The sequence below is a fragment of the Bos taurus genome, chromosome 24, assembly GCF_002263795.3.
Source record: "Bos taurus isolate L1 Dominette 01449 registration number 42190680 breed Hereford chromosome 24, ARS-UCD2.0, whole genome shotgun sequence".
Classification (NCBI taxonomy): domain Eukaryota; kingdom Metazoa; phylum Chordata; class Mammalia; order Artiodactyla; family Bovidae; genus Bos; species Bos taurus.
Genome location: NC_037351.1, coordinates 60,656,989 through 60,678,123, shown reverse-complemented (window position 1 = coordinate 60,678,123; position 21,135 = coordinate 60,656,989). Strand labels below are relative to the sequence as shown.

At 38.6% G+C, this 21,135-nt stretch overlaps 1 protein-coding gene and 1 non-coding gene across 8 annotated transcripts in view; both read right to left on the bottom strand.

Moving 5' to 3' along the window:
• Positions 1-21,135, bottom strand: part of RELCH (RAB11 binding and LisH domain, coiled-coil and HEAT repeat containing) — a 114,346-nt gene that overhangs the window by 37,899 nt on the left and 55,312 nt on the right. For 6 of the 7 annotated variants that reach the window (XM_005224364.5, XM_005224366.5, XM_002697785.7 and 3 more), the window contains 8 exons: positions 20,387-20,499; positions 15,590-15,680; positions 12,853-12,924; positions 8,487-8,627; positions 7,890-8,054; positions 5,711-5,858; positions 1,219-1,375; positions 478-601 (listed from right to left, as the gene is read on the bottom strand). In XM_005224364.5, the coding sequence (XP_005224421.1) occupies positions 478-601; positions 1,219-1,375; positions 5,711-5,858; positions 7,890-8,054; positions 8,487-8,627; positions 12,853-12,924; positions 15,590-15,680; positions 20,387-20,499 (1,011 nt within the window). Of the gene's footprint in view, positions 1-477; positions 602-1,218; positions 1,376-5,710; positions 5,859-7,889; positions 8,055-8,486; positions 8,628-12,852; positions 12,925-15,589; positions 15,734-20,386; positions 20,500-21,135 lie in introns of those variants that run through there. The other variant, XM_024984578.2, reaches the window with a different exon arrangement.
• On the bottom strand, positions 14,265-14,333 carry LOC112444250 (small nucleolar RNA SNORD36). The gene has a single exon (XR_003032502.1). It is a non-coding gene; the product is annotated as a small nucleolar RNA SNORD36 (small nucleolar RNA).

Below are 21,135 nucleotides of genomic sequence, written 5' to 3'. Positions count from 1 at the left end.
ATCTTCCCGACCCAGGAATCGAACCAGGGTCTCCTGCATTGCAGGGGGATTCTTTACCAACTGAGCTATCAGGGAAGCCCATAATCACCTGAAGTTTTGACCAAAGCATATAGAGGAAATGGCGGCTTCCTGAATCCGTGGTAGATTCAGTACAAGAAGCACATTCAAGGAAATGCAGTGGAGTCCCCGAGCTGATACTTTCTATGCTGGAAAGCCCTGAGACATCCACAGTGAGTAGACCTTATATTCAAATGTGGATACAGACTAAATTTTGGCTAAATCATTTTTTGAAAATCAATAAAGGTAAGAATATTACAGATCAGAATTTTCTTTTATTATCATAGTTTTCTAAGATATTAAAAGATAATTAGAATAAAGGAAGGGCTCCTGCTTTTACTTACTCTGCCATAGCATTAGTTAACACATTACATTTTTATATGTCTTGCATATAAGAAAATATGAAATACAAGTTTTTACCTTAGTGTTTGTAAAAATTTTGCCAAATGTCCGGCAGAGGCGCCAGAAAAATCTGGAGAACTCATGGACACAGGCAGTGGAAGCGACGTTGATTTTGCCAACGATTTCTATAAGCTGTGGCAACCTGAACAAGAAAGGAAGGAGAACAGGCAGGGACACAAATAAGCGACCGCTTCCTCGCCAATTTCCGAGCCCATCCAAAGCGAACAAGCTCTTCTGCTTTTCACAGCCAGCAAAATCAGAATGCAAAGGAGTTGTTTGGGACCCTTTGAAAAAGTCTTAACTTTATATTCTGTAAACTTAAATTTTAACAGGTTGTCATGAAATATATGGAAACTTAATGGCAGAGTTCTAAGTGAGGTGTTAATAAGACTCAAGTCAATGGAGGCGACACGTCATACAAAAGCTTGGCTCACATGGCACCGTATATTTTAGCCTCAAAAATGAGAAGTGTGGATGCAGTTTACAATCCACCATCACTTTTAGATAATACGGTAGAAGACAGGTTTGTCTGCAATAACAGACGCACCATTTCCACAGATAAGCAGCTACATGTCTACAGGTATAGCTCTTCTCTCCTGAAGAAAGTTACCACAGATGACGCCAAGTTACGTTTTGTTATTTTTAAAAAAATATTTTGCTATATTTTGTCCCTCAGTTCCCAGGCTAAGTATAGTGAGCTATCTTCCATTCAAGTAGCTGAGATGTACCAAATGAACATGGGTGGGCGTGGTAACTTACAGCTGATTGACAACCCACAGTAAACTCTCCCAGCCGGTTGTGCCCGCATGCTCCAGCTGGTAGTCATAGAGCTGCAGGAGCAGCGCCAGTTGCTCACGGCTTCCAATAATAGTAGACACGTCTTGAAGAGGTGACATAGGCCGAGGGAACCTAGTCACTATAAAAAAGAGCAGCAAAATAAATCATGTACAAAATGGCAGTTTGGAAAGTTAACTATCTTATCAAAAGAAAACTAAGGTTCTGCCTCCTAGTGTCTATCTAGCATATTATAGACTTTAAATATAAAACTAAAATACATTAAATTACTTTTAGAAAAAAAATGAAATGTACCTGATCCCTGCACAATCAGGGGTTAAACTGTCTAACTTATTGTCAGCCCTTTGTGTCAGAGATTCTGTCACACCCACAAATTCAACCAATCATGGACCAGGCAGTGCTATGATATTAACTATGGAAAACTGTACATATATAAGTGGGTGTGTACACCTCAAACTCCTGTTGTTTAAGGGTCAACTGTAAATTTCTCTTGCATGTGAACAAATTTAACAAATCTCAAAAATTAAGGTTTTATGAGACTAAATATCTAGTAAATGAAAACTGAAAGAGTTTGCCAGTAAAAAGCAAAACTTTATTTATTTTAATTTAAAATTTGCTCCAGAATAAGATCTCAGTTAAAATATGGATTTGAATTTGGTTTAAAAAAAAAGATAGTTGTAAATCCACCAGACTGTTTATGTCAATAAATAATAACTATAAGGTATTTCTTTCATGGAGTAAGAAACTAACAGGTTGACAGCAGGAAAAAGTTGTTTAATACCAGAAAATAACCTAAAATGCATTAAAGCTTGCGCTGAAGAGGATTCTTCAGTATTTAATGTCCAATATTAAATGCTTTATTTAGAAAGTTTTCCATAATTTGATAAACATTAAGTTAATATAAAGTGTTAAAAGCAGTGACCAGTAAGATAAAGCTATATGTAATAATAATAAAAAATATTATAAATATTATAACCAGGGTCTCAAATACAAACTTTAAAAGTTTTAGGGGAAAACTGAAAAAATGACTTTTAAAATTGTGTAAATAAATAACAAATATACATTAGTACGTTTTCAAATTTGAACATATCAATAAAATCTATGATCCTACAGATCACAATTAGATTCCAGGTCTTAGCTGGCTCTTAAGTGAAGAACGCTACCAACAGTTTCTTTACTGTTGAGAAATTCCTAGTGGCCTGACAGCTCCTGCGTCGAGGTTAACACCCTAAAAAGACACAGTGAAGGATGCAGCATTGTCTCAAAGCATATGAATGGCGTAATGATAATCATTAAACTTAAGAAAACATGAAACAACTTTTAAAATGCCAAAAGACAAAATTAAGATGGTATTCTCTTCCTATGCTTCCTAAGGTATTTAACAATATCTTAAGTACAGATAAAGGTTGTCCCTTGTTAGTTCAAGTCTCTATTTGCTATCATAATACACAAGCAAATAAATGAATTTAGGTAAAATGGTACCCCACACTCTCTGAGATTTCTGCATGAACTGTCATTATCTCAACCTAGGAATCAAACAGATTTGGACGGTGAGGGACAGCTGTACCTCATATTTCTATATCATGTCGAAGCACATCTGATCATTTCAAATAGCAGTATATCATATTGGTCACAATCTGTGATACTATGATGAAATGCATATTATTCCTTCAGAAATATGACAAATTACTGAAAAACAGTGGAAGAGTTAAGAGTAAAATAGATAATGTTAAGATGTATTACAGGAAAAGGAAGGTCCGAAGATGTAAAGCTAGGTCCAACAGAAGCAAAACCAGAAATGAGCCACGACTTGGATAACTCAGGGGTCTCCTGGGGCTCAGATGGCAAAGAATCCGCCTGCAATGCAGGAGACCGGAGTTCGATTCCTGGGTTGAGAAGATTCCCTGGAGAATGGAATGTCTACACACTCCAGTATTCTTGCCTGAAGAATTCCACGGACAGAGGAATCTGGCGGGCTACAGTCCATGGGGTCGCAAAGAGTCAGACATGACTGAGCAACTAATACACCGTGGATAACTCAGTTGTAAAAGATAAGTAGTCGGAATGGTTTAGAAACCTCAAAGTATTATTCTATTTAAAAGGATTTTTAAAAATGTAAGCATCTAACTTGTGAACATACAGAAAAGTCCTCAGAATGCCATTTCAATAGACTGCCAAAACTAGCATTTTATTGTCTAAAAATTACCAAAATTATCCAAATCCAGCAAAATAACAGCTGCTATGATTCTTTAATGTATTTCCTTCCCACCAAAATGTCAGCTCTATGATGGCAGAGAGTTTTGTCTGTTTTATTCCTGAGTGGATCTGAAGTGTTCAAAATAGTACCTTGCATAAATATTATCTAGTGTTGTGAAATTTTCAGTGTTTAAGAGAAAAACAAATAAATTTTCACTTGTAATAAATTGTATCCCAAATTATATAGATGTGCATATAGACAGACATATAGACACAGCTATATAGACAGACCCTAAATACGGATATAATATTTCCTCATTTATAGTAAATGTATCATATAACCTACAAGTGAGCATAACAACATTAACATTTACAGCTACTATTAAAAGTCAGAAGGTCAAATTAAGTCAGTGAGAACTTAAGATTATTTTTGACATGATAAAGACATAATGACAAGGAAAGGTCACATGAACACCTTCAGAATGGTAAAGTAGTTTTGAAACTTTTCTGTCTAACCTCTAGCATGTGCTTGGCCATAGGTGACATTGAAGAATTATCTGCTAAGTGAATGAATGATAGCAAATGCTAGGGGGTGAACTGTGTCTCCCTTAAAAATGTGTATGTTGAAAGCCTAACCCCTAGGACCTCAGAATATGATCTTATTTGGAAATAGTGCTGTTGCAGATATAATCAGATGAGATGAAGTCACTGGAGCAGCATGGACTTCCAATGCAATATAACTGGTCTCATAACAAGGGTAAGTCTGGGCACAGACACACGCATGCACACACACACACAGAGAACGGAACGTGAAGATGAAGGCAGAGACCGGGGGGTGGGGGGGGGTGCAGTTACAAGCCAGAGCACCAGAGATCGCCAGCAAGCCAGCGGAAGCTAGGGGACAGGCAGGAAAGCGCTCTCCCCTCACAGCCTTCAGAAGGAGCCAACACTGCTGACAGCCTGGCCTTAGACCCCTCGCCTTCAGAACTGCGGGGTAACAAGCGCCTGATGTTAAAGCACTACGCTTATGTTACTTTGTTATGGTGGGTGTAGCAGAACAGTACAGCTAGACAGAAAGGAAAAGGGAATTAGAAAGTCCCGAGGCAGCTGAAGTGCCTTAATGAGCGAAGGGGTAAACCTGAAGTGGCCAGCTGTGAGCATTTTGTGGTTTAAGTCTGAATTTTCATTCTCCTCAATAATTATAATTACAAAATATTAAACTAACTCTACCCTATCCATTCTCAATTTTCCAAGTAAAACTGGCATTCTTATAGTATATACCATTTTTACACGATGCTTTGCGTATTGTTGGATATACTGTTTCATATCCCAGAGATTATAGGTGGCCCAGTTTACTTTATACTGAAATTGTAACACTAAAAACATTTGATTTTATACTCCTGTTTATTACAAGCCCAGAAGAGATATGGATAATTTCACAAATCTGAAAATCTCATATATACTAATAGCTTGTCTATAGCCATTTATCCTGGGGGTTGGGTGCTGTGGGGCTACCATATGCCATGGATCAAAGGTCACTTACTGATTAGCTGGACTTTGAGCTAAGAAAATAACGGCTTTTGCTATCAATTTCATGCATTCCTGAAAATAAATCATATTCTTTTTTCTGGGAAAAAGAAAAACAACAAACTGTGCCGCATATGCTTATATTCCTATCAAGGACACAGCAGGAAATAGTAATTACACTTTCTTTCCCCTACTGAAAATAAGAAAAAGTAGCTGAGGAAGAAAAAAAATACAAAGACAATGAAAACGAAAAGCTTCACAAACTGGCCCTAGTAACTATTAATTCAGCTCTGTTAATGAAAGAAAACACTTACTTCTGACTTACCACACTGAAAAAAAAAAGGCTATAAAAAGGCTCTAGATTAAGAATGGAGAGGAAGAATAAATGTAAAATAACCCCATGAGGCTTATCCATAAACGATGAAGCCATGTAGTTCACCTTAGGTATCATACAATCTCTGACCATGTGGTTCCACACATATAATACATTTTAGTAATTATGCTGTCATAAAGTGACTTTCTGAGAAGGAAATGGCAACCCACTCCAGTAACCTTGTCCAGGAAATCCCATGGACAGAAGAGCCTGGTGGGCTACAGTCCTTGGGGTTGCAAAGAGTTGGACATGATTTAGCAACTAAAAAACCTGACTTTTACAATTTTAATCAAAAACAATTCTGTGGGAAGCTAAGCTGTTAATGTTCTACATCCTCCTTCCATAATTTAAGTTCAATACCTTCTATCTGTGGCACGTCGCCATGCAGCTTGGCTTTGCTGGAGAAGGGTGCGTTCTGTAGCACTGATGCAAAGAGAGGTGGGGTCAAGGACTGCAAGGCAGACAGATACATGTGGAGCTTATGTTCATCCAGCCCGTGCTCGCCTTCCTGAAACATAAGCAGGTGGAAGCTAATTTAGTTTCCCAAGAGTATGCATTTATGATGCTCTTCCTTTCAGTGGCCAACAATAAAACATTGAAGTACATGTATGTTAGCCTCACAGTAAACCTAATGGAGACGACCAAGAATCTTTTCTGAATTGCTCTGAGTATGTGAAAATATGAAAAGCTAAGGCACTGTGGGGGCTTCCCTGGTGGCTGAGAAGGTAAAGAATCCGCCTGCAATGAAGGAGATCCTGGGTCGATCCCTGGATCAGGAAGATCCCCTGGAGGAGGAGAAGGCAACCCACTCCAGTATTCTTGCCTGGAGAATTCCATGGACAAAGGAGCCTGGCTGGCTGCAGTTCTTGGGGTTGCAGAGAGTCGGACACTACTGGTTGGCTAACATTTTAACTTTCACAAGGCACTGTGGACGTAACAGATCTTTCGTATGGAAAACTGCAGGGCGAACATAGGTCATTTCATTTGTATGGAACTTCTTTCAGAGCTTTCTTCTTTTAAGAGGGTCTTAACTTTTGAAATTTTAAACATCGGGTGAAAGATATTAAAGTGATCAAAGGAATTATTTGAAATGCTCAACCGTTAAACCAGCAGTAGCACTTACTACTTTCTCTCTACTTCCAAACTCCTTTCATAGACTTGATGACAACTGTATTTGCCAGTATTTAATGCACTTTAAAATAATTCAGCATATAGGTAAAATGCAGAAGAAATTTCAAAAGGAAACAAAAGAGATACAGAAACAACAACCAAAAAGAGTGAGACGATCACTGGTCACAGAAACCCAGCATCACAGTGAAACAGAATCGTTAGAGACAGAGCATTTAATGCTGCTCAGATCCACTTGGGATGCCGTTATATCATAAATAACACTGTGTCAGAAACACCAGATTTGTTAGGTTTTTTTTACTATCAGGTTCTAAATTAGTTAATTTCTTTATGGAACATTACCTGTGCGGAATACTGCAGCTGTGCTTAGGAGCAACGTGGGATTAGCTGTGTTATGGAATGGAACAAAGAAAACCCAGTATGGATAATTCTCAGATAGAAGGGATGCAAATATTAAAGAAAAAATAAAATATTTGAGAAATCCCCTAGGTTTCATAAAAAGAAGTACTGCAGTCTAGCTATTTATAGTCTGCAACATGCATTTTGAAATTTATAGGGAAAAAAAGTCCAATTTTTAAATTAAATAAATGCACATACATACATGTAAGACTATACACAGAGTAGTATATATATATGTTAAAATACTTTATGTTAGGACTCTTATAAAGATTCTTAAAATTTGGGGGTGGGAAGGGCAACAGTATAGTTCCAGAGGCTGATCCTGATCCTGGTCCTGTCATTTGACAGCTGTGGTAAGTTAAACAGTTTCCACACCAAAAAACCAAAATATAATTCAAAGAGTTCTAAGAATGCAATAATAGATTTTATTTATAAAATATGGTACACAATGTGTACATAATACACATGAAAGAAATGTTGGTTTTTCTCCTAGACACTGAGACTTTTAGTATAAAAATTAGTTTCGTTGTATCAACTTTTCTTCTTAGGAAGAATGGAAAATTCATTTTAAAGAAAAGAAAATTCATTTTAAAGAGTGAGGGCATGAAGGAATGCAGTGAAATAAAGTTAAAACATTTTGACATTGTGTAAATAAGAAAGCTTTGAAGACTCATATTTTAAGTCATCTCTGCCTTCTGGGGACTGAAGCTGATACTTTAAAGTATTTAAGTATTCAGAAGAGGTTAGGAAGAGGCAGCACTGGGAACAGTGTCAGAGTAGGTGCCACAAAGATGCTATTTTAGCTAACAAAGTCAGATCATGCCCTTTCTCCTTAGCTTCAGTCAAGCAAAACTTCCTCAAATCTCTCTTGGCTCCAGACCAATAGAATCTTTAACGGGTAATTAATTAGAATGTTCAGCGAAGTGGTACTTTCTGTTTCCCCAACATTCTTTCAAGATGCCTTAAAACACACTTTTAAACTTTCTGTTGTATAAATAAAGGAAGCATTTACCCTGAGAAGTTTTTCAATCTTGTTCAGCAATGTGGGTATAAGGTGAGACTGTAAATTTCCAAGTTCTGTAGTCCAGGCGGCATAGGCTGGTAAAAACACTTGATGTGTGGCACTAACGACTCTTTCTGAGGGATCACCCAAGGCTGACAGCAACAGTTCAAAACCCTGCCAAACGGAAACAGACATAACGCAGATTTAAAACAAAACAGAAGCCTAAAACATAATAGAATGTAACAAACATACATTCCAATACATCTAGAAGACATTTTAAGCGAGAAAGAAGCCATTCGTAAGCCTACCTTCCCCAATTTCTTTAAAGAAAAACGTCATGTATCCACTGATGGGGAAACCAGAGAGAAAATGGCATGCTTGCTGCCAATTTCCTGCCACAAAGCTGTGGCAGATACTATAAATGAATCAAAGCATTTTCTCCTTGAAATTGCAGAACTGAAACCAGGCAGCCAACTTTACCTTGTTCAGGTTGACATGTTTGCGATGCCTACTATAGAGTACGGGGTATTTGAATCAGAGATTTGGGATATTACACCATTCGGAATTTTATAATGGAATAGATGGGATTTATTCTGAAAAGCATACCTGCTGATACTTGTCTGGGTCATCGATGTAACCCATAATGATACCAAGGCTTTTGATCACAGCTTCTCTTACCAAATCTGCCTTATCTTCCATTAACATTTGTTGCAACATTGAAAGAACCAAGGAGCTACGGATCTCTTTCTGAAATGAACAAGAACATATTTAACTATTTTTTTATACTAGCAGCAGAAAAGAATAGAAAAAAATGACAGATACCCATGTATTCACAATCCAGATTAAATATATATTAACACGTTGCTATGTTTGCTTCAAGTCCTCATTTCTGAAACACAGAAGACGTTACAGATGCAGCCGAAGTGCATGACTCTCTTCCACCCTCCCCTTTCCCCTAATTCTCCTCTCTAAAGGTAACATTTACCCTGAACTTGGTATTGATCATCTCCCAGCATATTTCTGTATTTTTGCTATGTATGTGCCAATCCCTGAAACCTTCACAATGCACTTTTGGCAAATCAACCGTCACCACTCTGCCATAAACAGGCTCTTCTGTGTAAAATGACTATTCTATCACTCACCACCTATGGAACTCAGAAAAGCACTGATAGTCATAACAACAGGAAGGATTACAGAAATCACTTTGGTAATCAAAACATTTGCCTGGGATAGGAGCATGGAAACGAAAATCCTGGTGTTGCTATTTTTTTTGAAGAACTGAGGGGGGGAAAAAAAGCAGAATGATAAAATACGAGAGTAAACTTTAAAAGTGCTTATAAAACTGCACGGCTATTTTCCGATGCTACTATTAAATATAATGTCAACTACTACTGCGTCTTAAATTTCATACAACTTTTCCCCCATGGATTCAGCCTAATTAATGTCTGAGGTTAGAATAAAGTGTCATTATTTTCATATTCTTGCCCTTCCTTCCCTTTTTTGTACCATTACTGTAACTTGATCAATGTATAAAATTCTTTAAACCTAAACTTGTTTAGGTCACTTTTACATTTAACAGTTACAATAAAAGGAAATAACCACTCCTGTAAATCTCCAGTCAGTGTGATTTGGTATGCAGAGCAAGGTCTGAAAGACATTTTAAAATAATCTAGTTTTTAATTTTTAAAAACAAAAATATATGTAATTATAGAAACATTTGGTCACATTTAGGGTGGTGAATATACCTTTTGGTACAGCCTTGTTTATTTATCATTTAGGTTAAATACTGCTTCCCAAGGTCACTTTAAAAGTGAATTAAAAGGGCTTTCTGGGTGGTATCTACACAGGCAATACGACAGAGGTGAGTGAACCTCAGCCGGGCATACGCTTTGCAGCGATCGAGGCTGAGGTCAACTGTGGCAGCTTCCACGTGCTAAGGAAACCCACGGGAGAAGTTAGGAGGCTTCATGCCATCTGAGCTATGACTACACTGAGGTTCTATTGCTACCAGTTACAGTGGGGTAACGAGGCAAGTGGAGATTCATGCAGGAAACATCAAGTCCATTACTAACACTGCTTCGCATTCTAGTCCTAGGAGCAGTGTGGAACAGTTTCTTCCTTCCTTGAGAGCATGGGATATTCAGCTCTCTCTTGGAACAATAAATAATAGGGTGCTCAGACTCACTCATGGATATAAACCTACACAATTTATCACAATAAGATAATTTTCTCTGAAAAGATAGGAAAACACTAAAAAAAAAAAGTTTATGCCCAGTTCCTGGTAGAAGTATGGGAAAATAAGAACTTTGATGCACTGCTGATGGGAGTACAATCTGTGCTGTCTTGGTTGGGGGCAATTGAGCACTGTCAAAATTTAAAAATCCACATGTCAACCGAAGCACGATACAGAGGTTTCAACAATATGTGAAAATTTAAAATGCATAGATTCCCACACAAGGCATATATAGATCACTGTACAGTGTGATTAATTCTGAGTAAGAAAAATTTTAAAGATATAAATTTGTAAGCTTGCATATGCATGAATTTTTATTTTCTGTTAAGTATTCATTAAAAACCGTTAACGATAGATATCTGTCTTTGGAGAGAATGGCTAGGGCCAGGGAAGGCTTTGATTTTCATGTTACTCTTTTCTGTACTGTCTGAAAATTTATTTTCAACAACAACAACATTTCTGGGAGTGGAGACTATGAATTGTTCTTGAATTATTCTTTGTATTTTTCTGTATAAAAAGAAAAGATAAATTTTATTTTTTAAAAAGACAATTGTCTGACTCTTGGGTTTCTCAGTCTTCACTCACCCTCACACTACAGAATGTGAGGTAACGGTAAATGTAACAAAATAGCTCATGAACTGTTGTTGCTGCTGCTGCGTTGCTTCAGTCGTGTCTGCGTTGCTTCAGTCGTGTCCGACTCTGCTCGACCCCAAAGACGGCAGCCCACCAGGCTCCTCTGTCCATGGGATTTTCCAGGCAAAAGTACTGGAGTGGGTTGCCATTGCCTTCTCCCAAGTACTGTTGCACAATTCCAATTTTTGTACTCCCTTTAAAGAGCAGTCTTACAGAAATGACCCTTCAGGGCAGGGGTCAGCAAACTGGGCCAAAAAGTCTCTGCTGCAGCTACTCAACTCTGCTGTTGCAGTACGAAAGCGGACACAGACAATACACAGAAATGGGTGTGGCTGCATGCCAATAAAACTTTATTTATAAACACAGGCTGTGGTTTCCATTTGGTCTCCAGACTGTATTTTGTCAAGCTCTGCTTTAAATGACCATTGTTCAAAGTAAAACCATTCTTGCTGTCACCTCTTGCTTCCATCCCCTGTAAACCCTGGGCCCATCAGGAGACACCTGCTGGAGCACAGCAGGCCAGCGTGCTCAGTCTTCTTCCTGGCGGGAGGCTCCTGGTCATTTAGAAACTAACGAGCACCTCAAACAGCTTTTGTTTGGCTGGGGAATATCATCCTGACATTTATCATATCAGAAATTAAAAATGAGAAATTTCAAATTGTTAACTCATTAAAAACAATAAACTTCTTAAAGGTTAACATGACTAATGAAATTACAATTTTAATGGAAATAACTATAATCAAAAAAAACTAGTGGGAGGAATAGTGCTGCTTTATATTGCAAGTCCCAGTGACGCCCGGCTCAAAAGAAGACAGGGAGGATCCTCTCATCTTTATACTGCAAGTCCCAGTGCCGCCCGACCCAAAAGGAGACAGGGAGGATCCTCTCATCTTTATATTGCAAGTCCCAGTGACACCCGACCCAAAAGGAGACAGGGAGGATCCTCTCATCTTTATATTGCAAGTCCCAGTGCCGCCCGACCCAAAAGGAGACAGGGAGGATCCTCTCATCTTTATATTGCAAGTCTCAGTGACGCCCGACTCAAAAGGAGACAGGGCGGATCCTCTCATCTGCTCGCACTCAACTGTGTTGTTGCTTGGGTGGGAGGACTTAAGAAAACCGGGCCTCACAGAAATGTGTAACTCAGAAAGGGAGAAGTATCTCCATAGCCTCTTCTGAGAAGGATAGAAGCTGTCAAGCTCTGAATGGTGAATACAAGGTTTCCAAAATTCTTGTTCTCATTAGAAGTTCTAACTTTATCACTGGCAATGAAAACTGTACTTGTTTTTCTTGAAGCAAGGCTCCATGTCACTTATCTTCATGAAAATGTCTGCCACATACCCAAGTTTGAATAATCACAGCTTGTTTTTCAGTGATCTATCAAGTAAAATTGGTGTCCCATGAGAAAAGCAGTGGTTCAGCTCACAACTCAAACTATCTGAGTGCTTTCTTTCTGCAACAGCCATCATAGTTCAGAATGCAGCAAAAGGGCTTAATATCAGTATCTTCCAGCTGATTATACAGAATATTAAACAAGAGGCATACTTAGGGTCAAAATTTAGTAGGGTTAATAATTTCACTGGTTCACCAAGTTCATGTCTAAGTGCAGCTGACTCCCTGTGAGTGCACGGTGAAGAGTGCGGCCACCGCCTGTCTCTCTGGGGGTCCCTGCTCTGATCACCGCTGGTGCACTGGCACTGGGCCCGTCACAACTTGTGCTTGCACCAGCAGTGTGACTGTCAACACACAGAAGAAGACAGAAATGCTTTAGTATTATTATGAAAATAATTTTCATCTCATGGATCTCTTCGAAAGGATCAAGGAACTCCCCAGGGTCCTCAGACTAAACTTTGAGAATTCCTGATGAGGTTTAATATATTTATACTCATGTAAAATCAATGGCTAATGTGCCCCTCTGTCTGCAATGTCACATGGTACCAATGTGCGCTTTCTTTATTCAGCTCATCTTCTTCCTTTGTTAGGACACAATGTGGATTAAAACGTATAATAAGACACCTGAAAAAAAGGTTTCTCTATTGCTAAACAAAGAAGGAAAAGGTTTTTTTTTTTTTTTTTTTTTTTTTAAGAAAAAATTACAGTTCTTACAGGAAGGTAAGGTGCCAGCGCTCCACAAGATTCTGCCACAAGCAATCTTCTTTCTGGGTATTTGTGATTAATCTAGAGTAAAAAATAAATAAATCAAACATAAACAACATACTCTCCCTTCCTCCAAAAGAGAATTATTTTTCACCACAAATCCTGTTAGGAATGCAATAAAGCTTCTTTCTTTCCACTTCTGGGGATCCCTATACCTGGATCAGGATTAAGGGACTCAGAGAGAGCCTAAAAAATGAGATCACAGGGGTTACCTATTGAAGAGAAAGAGGATAAAGCAAAGATGAAAATATGGCAAGGTATCTAGAGATTGTGGGCTTACCCAAGAAAGCTTTCCTTAGGATGTCAGGAGCAACCTTTTCCTTCCCTAGGAACATTATTATATTTTCAAATTTGGAAAATCCAGCTTCTAGATATTTACTGACATGGCCTACAAGATGTACCAGGAATGATACGTCATTCCTCTTTTTCACCTCAAGGATTAAGTTGCAAATCATCAATGATTTAACCAGAGCTCCTGACTGGTGTTGTGGCTTTGTTTTTAAAGCAAGCAGATGTCAATTCATTCCTGCTTGCATACGCAAGACGATGGGGTTTTACTATTGTAATGACGACACGGAATTGTAACAAAAAATACCAAAAACAAAAAAAGGACACATACTGGGTTTTGTTCCCATATGTCTTCTTCATAGGATAGAAATCTTTCTTTGACTGGAAAAGAAGTATATCTGTTCTCATACTCCCATATGAAAAGGTGACATAATTCATTAAAGTATTGGATGCCTAAAATTAAGAAAAGATATTATGCAGCAATCTACTGGGCAACAAACTGGAGGCAGGCGGCTGACAAATCCCTGATGTCCATGTTTATTCGGGTTACAGAAGAGATAGTGGGGGAGTTGTTGGTAACTGAGATCTCCAAGTTAGGCTTAACCCAGGAACAGTAACCTCCAGACAAAATGGTTTGAATGTCATAATATGTTACACATAAACTTACACATTTCTTTAGTCTAGCAGGATAAGTCTCAAAATTAAATGTACACACAACAACCAACTGTATTCCTACATACTTTCAATGAACAACCAGAAAAGTACAGAAAATTCTATTTACACAATAGTATTAAAAAGAATAAAATACTCAGGAATAAACTTTAAAAGTATGTAAATTATATTCTGAAGACCATAAAACATTACTGAAAGGAAATTTAAAAGACCTAAACAAATGGAGAAGTGAAGTGAAAGTCGCTCAGTTGTGTCCGACTCTTTGCGACCCCATGGACTGTACAGTCCATGGAATTCTCCAGGCTAGAATACTGGAGTGGGTACCTTTCCCTTGTACAGGGGGTCTTCCCAACCCAGGGATCGTGCCCAGGTCTCCCTCATTGCAGGTGGATTCTTTACCAGTGGAGTAAAAAGCTCAGATTTTACTCTTTGCGGTGATTACAGGTGAAGAAATACATGCATCATTGCCAAAATAAATGGAAAGACATCTTAAATTCATGGATTGAAAGCTTCACTATTGGAATGGCAACATTTTCCAGACTGATCTACAGATTCAAGGCAATCCTTACAATTTCAGCTGGCTTCTTTGCAGAAACCGATATGTTGATCTTAAAATTTATACAGAAATTGAAGGGACTCAGAATAGCCAAAACAACCTTGAAATACAAGGACCAATTTAAGAGTTTGGGGCTTCTGTTGTGGGCGATAAAACTGCTCTACAGGTGACTGTAGTGATGGCTGTGTATCTCTGTGACTGCTAAAAACCACTGCGCTGGAGACCTGAAATAGGTGAGTCGCATGCTATCTGAATCACAATCTCAATAAAGCTGAAAAGAAGATGGAAAAACAAAAAAGACATGTACGTATACAGAACTGTAGAGAACTGTAAATTCAAAGCTGTGCATATTGTTTCCAATTTAACTTGATTTTCAGTGATTAGTCTCACCCTAAGCTTCTGTGCACTACAATCTACAGGAGGCACAGGGACGTCAGAGACAACGTGAACACACATAATGTTCCCTTTCAAACAATGTCTCTAGCTTACTAAATTAGATGACGCTACTAAATTTTAGAGAAAAAATGAATATCTGAAGAAAGTGGGAAGAGAATTCTCAAAGACCATATACCTTAGCAATATTCCAGAGAGTCATATTTTTTCTTAAGAACAAGTGACAGAGCTGGTATAAAGAAGGCCATGAAATCTGTCTTCATAAGTAAGAAACTCATCTTTTTAAGATGGAACAATGAGTTACTTAATGACCTAAATGTCAAGTGTACAAAGTCAAAGATCCTGAGTTTTAGAGAAGACAGGAATATTCAATATAAAACCAAAAGTGTTGTTAGTAAATAGTGAGCTGAATTGTAAATATACAGACTTCTTACATCAAAGGTTTACACTTTATATTCTGTATATATTTGTAATATATACAAGTATACAGTATATACAGAAAGCATGTCTATTATTTACCTCCTTGCTTATACATACACAGAGCCTCTTGCTTTCCCTGAACTCATTAGTTTTTTATATATATTTTTTGTATTTTGTATCTCACTTGATTCAGAATAAAGCAAAACATGCCAGACATTTCTTAAGCACTGTTAAATCACTGGGCTGGGCAAGAGAAGTCCTAGCATAGTTTATATCCCACATATTTCCTAACAGCATTTTTAAAAGACAATGTGAGCATTTCCAATAACCTAGAGAAGACCCAATACAGCTATTTACCTGTTCCCAACACTGTGGTAGAAGCTCAGCTTCAACACGTGTGGGTCCAACATGGCGTGCAAATGCCACACAGCCCGTCAGGATCATCTGCCTGAAAGACAAAACGAACGACTGTAGACCAGCATCTGCGTCAGGATCATCTGCCTGAAAGACAAAACCAATGACTGTAGACCAGCATCTGCGTCAGCAGCGCGGCTAGGACGAAGGGCTAAGAAGGTCAGCTCTAGTTACCATGGAGTGCAATTATTTTTGTATGATCAAATTTCACTCTTGACTTTTCCCAATCGATAGGCTGCCCCAAGGGAGTGAGTTTCTTAAGACTCGTCCTTCCAGCAACGGCAACACCATTTGAAAGATGTTGTGAAGAGATTCTCTACAGCTGTAAAGCTGAATCTCCTAAATTAACTTCCCATATATATAATACATTTTGAGATTATGTTTAATGCTTCCATTTCTAATGAATTTCAGTTTCTAGTTAATCAATCTATGATTGTTTTCCCAGTATTCCTATAGCTCAGTCTCCCAGGTGGCACAGTGGCAAAGAGTCCACCTGTCGATGCAGCAAACCCGAATGACTCGGGTCCCATCCCTGGGTTGGGAACGTCCCCTGCAGGAGGAAATGGCAACCCAGTCCAATATTCTCGCCTGGAAAATTCCATGGACAGAGGAGCCTGGCAGCCTACAGTCCATGGGGTCACAAACAGTCAGACATGACTGAGCAGACAGATCTTTGTAATTAAAAACTCTGACACTGTATTAGTAAAATGATACTTAAGTGAGAATTTTTGGTACTGAACCCAAGATAACTGTGGTAGGCAGCTTCTGACACGACTCCTAATGAGGTCTGTCTCCTGATATTCATGCCTGTGTGTAACCCCATCTTGTTGAGTGTAGACTGGACCCAAGGATTTGCTTCTAATGAACAGAATAATGGGATGGGATGTCACTTACGAGATCAGGTTACAAAGGCCTGTGACAGCCATCTCGTGAGACAGTCTTTTCTGCCTTCTCAGCGGGCATGCTCTGAAGACACTGCCACGCTGGAACGGTTTCAGGTGGTGAGAGACTGAAGGCTGCTGCTGCTGCCGCTGCTAAGTCGCTTCAGTCGTGTCCGACTCTGTGCGACCTCATAGACGGCAGCCCACCAGGCCCCGCTGTCCCTGGGATTCTCCAGGCAAGAACACTGGAGTGGGTTGCCATTTCCTCCTTCAACGCATGAAAGTGAAAAGTGAAAGTGAAGTCGCTCAGTCGTGTCCTACTCGTAGCGACCCCATGGACTGCAGCCCACCAGGCTCCTGCGTCCATGGGATTTTCCAGGCAAGAGCACTGAAGGCAACTTCTGGCTATAAGTCAGTGCAGGAGGAACCAAGGCCCCCAGTCCAAAGATCCATGAGAGACCGAATCCTGCCAATGACCAACCACGTGAGTGAGCTCAGAAGCAAATCCTTCCCCCACGGGCCTTGAGGTGACTACAGCCACAGACAACACCTTGACCACAGCTTTGTAAGAGACCCAGATGAGCTGACTCACATAAATCATAATACAAGTGTTACTTTAAACCACTTTCTTTTGGGGTAATTTGTTATAAAACAATATATAAATAATTAATATGACAGTTTCATTTGATGATAGATTTATAATTCAAAATTTTGAAAAAGATTTTTCACTTTTCAGAATGAAGGTACATTTAAAATGACTCTGAAAGTCAGAATGTTAGTTTTTTTTTTTTTTACTTCTGATTATCTATGACTTCAAAACCAGTAAAGCTTGATGGAAAAAAAAAGCATGTTTTCCATAGATGTTTCAAAGTAGCCAACTTTAAGGAAAAACAAAACATAAAGTTTAATTCATATCAACTATAAAAGCAGTTCCTCATTGCTGTTTCTTAAGATATGTCACTTCAACTGAAAACTGAAGCGTGACTTTAGGTTTCTGCTTAGGCTACCCAAGTCAGCGACAACGGCTCTCAGGCTGAGGGGAACAGTGACAGGCAGTAGGCCTGTGGGAGGCAGGAGAGTGTGAGCCAGCATGTCTTCACGGCACACGGCAGCTTCCTTTCACCATAACCTTCTAACTTTTATCTATATAATTTCCCTTTATGCTTATGTCATTGTCTTCTCTGATGGCTTCCCAACTTTTCTTTTCCTATTTGCTCCGACTTTAGGAAGGCAAATTAAGTGGATAAAAGAAAAATGGAAAAAGAAATTCCCAAGCTTTAAGACAGACATTTAGCTTCCCACTAAAAATTTCTTCATTTCTGATCATTTCTACCCCTACTAGTCTGTTAAAATAATGAGAAGTCACATACATAGGTTTCAGAAATATTTGATAATTATAATAAATAAACTGTTGAAATTTAAGCATTTCGAACAAATGTAAGAAGTATACACTTGTATAAGACCTTCATGTGAAATAACTTTAAATCGTGAGTCACCATCACTATATTAAACATGTACAAATTTGTTCAAAAAATGTTAAGCCCCTCAAAATAAACTTCTTAGCAGAATTAAGAGTCACAATTCTAAAAAGTAGGTCAGTTTTGAAATATACTTGAAAACAGAAAAGATCAGATGGCTACAGATTATTAATAGCATTGGAAACAGACTCCTGTGATAGTAAAAATACTGTTTCTACTTGTGGGAAATCATAAACACTGTTCCTACTTGTGAAATTATTTGACTGCTATTTGACATAATGGGCTTCCCTTGTGGCTCAGCTGGTAAAGAATCCGCCTGCAATGCAGGAGACCTGGGTTCAATCCTTGGGTTGGGAAGATCCCCTGGAGAAGGGAAAGGCTACCCATTCCAGTATTCTGGCCCGGAGAAATTCCACGGACTATAGTTCCAATACTTTGGCCACCTGATGGAAAGAACTGACTCACTGGAAAAGACCCTCATGCTGGAAAGATTGAAGGCGGGAGGAGAAGGGGACGACAGAGGATGAGATGGTTGGATGGCATCACCAACTCGATAGACATGAGTTTTGGTAAACTCCGGGAGTTGGTGATGGACAGGGAGGCCTGGTGGGCTCTGGTCCATAGGGCTACAAACACTAGGACACAACTGAGCAGCTGAACTGACACAATAGGTGGAAATACGGTGTTAGTTATGGCTGCTAGCAAAGAATTACCAAAACGGCAATATAGCTGAGCATAGAACTGGACAGTCCTTGTGTCCTTCTCAGGACGCAAGGAAGCCTGTGATTCAGGAAGTAAAGAAAAGTAATAAACGATTACATGTCAAACTTATGCTAATTTAAAAATTTTGCTTTATTTTTTATTCATATCAAATGTAGTTAACAGTTTAGCTTATTTAAATAAATAACTTTATTTCTGAAAAGTGGAAGATCAGCTGTGAACATGCGTGTTTAAATCCTGACGTATCTTGACCTGAAGTCAGGCTGACAGGTACTTTTGGCCACCAGATGGCAGCTGTTAGCTTTACAGCAGAGTCTGTAAAAACAGGCTATGTAAATTGAGAGATTTTTGCCTTGCATTCTAAAAATGACAATGTAATAAGTAGTATTTATTAATTAAGTTTCCAAGATAGGGAATAATATTTTCAAGGAGAAGATAAAATATTAATTTTCCTATATGCTGCTGCTGCTAAGTCGCTTCAGTTGTGTCCGACTGTGCGATCCCACAGACAGAACCATCAAATTGTCCTAAGAAAATTTTCGGTTTGCAATGAATGGAACCTGATTGAATTTCCCTTACTTCTGTTCAGCTAGCATGTAGATTAATCTTGACTGGATCCTGAAAAAAAACATGTCTGCTTGCTCAGGTATATTTTAATAAGGGTAGGAAAGAGATACATGTTCACAGAGTTTAAAAGTCTACATGACTTTTTATTCTCATGGTGGAGAGATTCCTTGTGTTTTAAATTTTGGGCTTGATTTGTCGTTATGGTTCACTTTATGATTTTCCAACATTCTCAGAAGAGGTAAAAACTGTAATAGTCAATAAAACAAGAACTAAAATTATATCAAGTTACCTAATCTTAATGTATAACTCTATTGTTTTGCGAAAGTATAAGCAAAAATTATCTGCTTATTAAGACAGAAAATTACAGTGTGGAAACATTCCAACAGCTCAGTCTTGTCCAACTGGTGCTTGGTCTGCTTACCCTCCACTAGGATATTCTGTTCACGTTCACACTTGCACAGCTTCTCCTAGTATTTAAAAGTCTGCTTTCTGGGGAGACATCTATCACGGCTGCCTGAGCAAAAAACCCTTTCCCCTTTCTTCCAGAAGTCTCCTGGGTATGTGTCTTGTCCCCCTGCCCCCAACACTCTCATGCCCCTCACCACTCCCAAGTACAACTCATTTCTCCACTCAGGCATCCTTGATTGTGGGCGTTTGAATCAGGACTAACCAAAACACTGTATCCCTCTAGCCATACAGAAACTGATCGGTGATGCAGACATTCCTATGTTAAATATTTTATTTCTGGTAAACCATAACTATTAAGAGGCCATGCTGTATCTAGCTCATCTGTGGGGGGAAAAGGGAAATATTTAGGAGTTCTTGGAAATCAAATGTGAAAGATAAAAGCAAAGACTTAATGGCATAATTAGCAGCCCAAAAGATACCTAACACAAAAGTGTGGCAGTGCGACGTGAGCAGCTGGAATGACAAGGAGAGCGCTGTAGGGCACTGTGAACAGGGGCAGTGTTTGCTTTATTAAGAGACCTTAGAAAGGAGAGACGGCATTTAGATTAGAAAGGCAATCATGATGTCAAAGCAATAAAGAGCAAGTCCACATTATATTTATTTCCCAGAGAAGCAGCCATAGTCACCTCTGCTCATCGTCGGGCCTCTTGATCAGATTGAAGAGTATGTGGAGAAGCTGGTCCCTCTCCTTGGGCTCAGGGTGCAGGCAGGCTGTGCACAAGATGAGGGGGATCAACTCCTAGAGAGACACGAAGGTGGAAAGAGCCAAAGTAAAAACGCATCGCAGAATATTCTTTTCCCCCCAAAGTATTCATAAGTGGAAGTTTTAAATGAAATAAACCTCAACATAGGAGCAAATTTTTATTTTGTAAGGCTGATAATTCAAGAGATAAACACAGTTATGGAGTGACTGTGCAGAAGGTGCACATCACAATGTAATAAAGTAACTTACGATTGAACTAACCTTGTTTTCTCATCCAATACTTCCCAAGGGTCTATCACCTTTTACATTAAGTAACATTTTATCTTACTATAAGCTCATATAGTTTACATTTTGAAAGTGCTTTTAAATAAAAACTTGCAGAAGTTAACTATATTTTAAAACCTAAAATGAAAAACAGAAAATAAAGATAACTCTTCATACTTCCATAAGCACAGTAGGATCAGAAATAATTAATAACTTTATACCCTTAGCACCTAACCTAGTGGGTAATTAAAAAGACCATCTTCATAGGTGTTGAATGCTCTCTGTAAAAGCACTTGTAGAAATGTTCTATTTTGAAATGAAAATTTTAAATAATATTTTGTTCCACTTTCAACATAGAGAAGTAAATTTAGTATTTTCAAGGAAACAGACAAAAGTTTATTTTTTTTT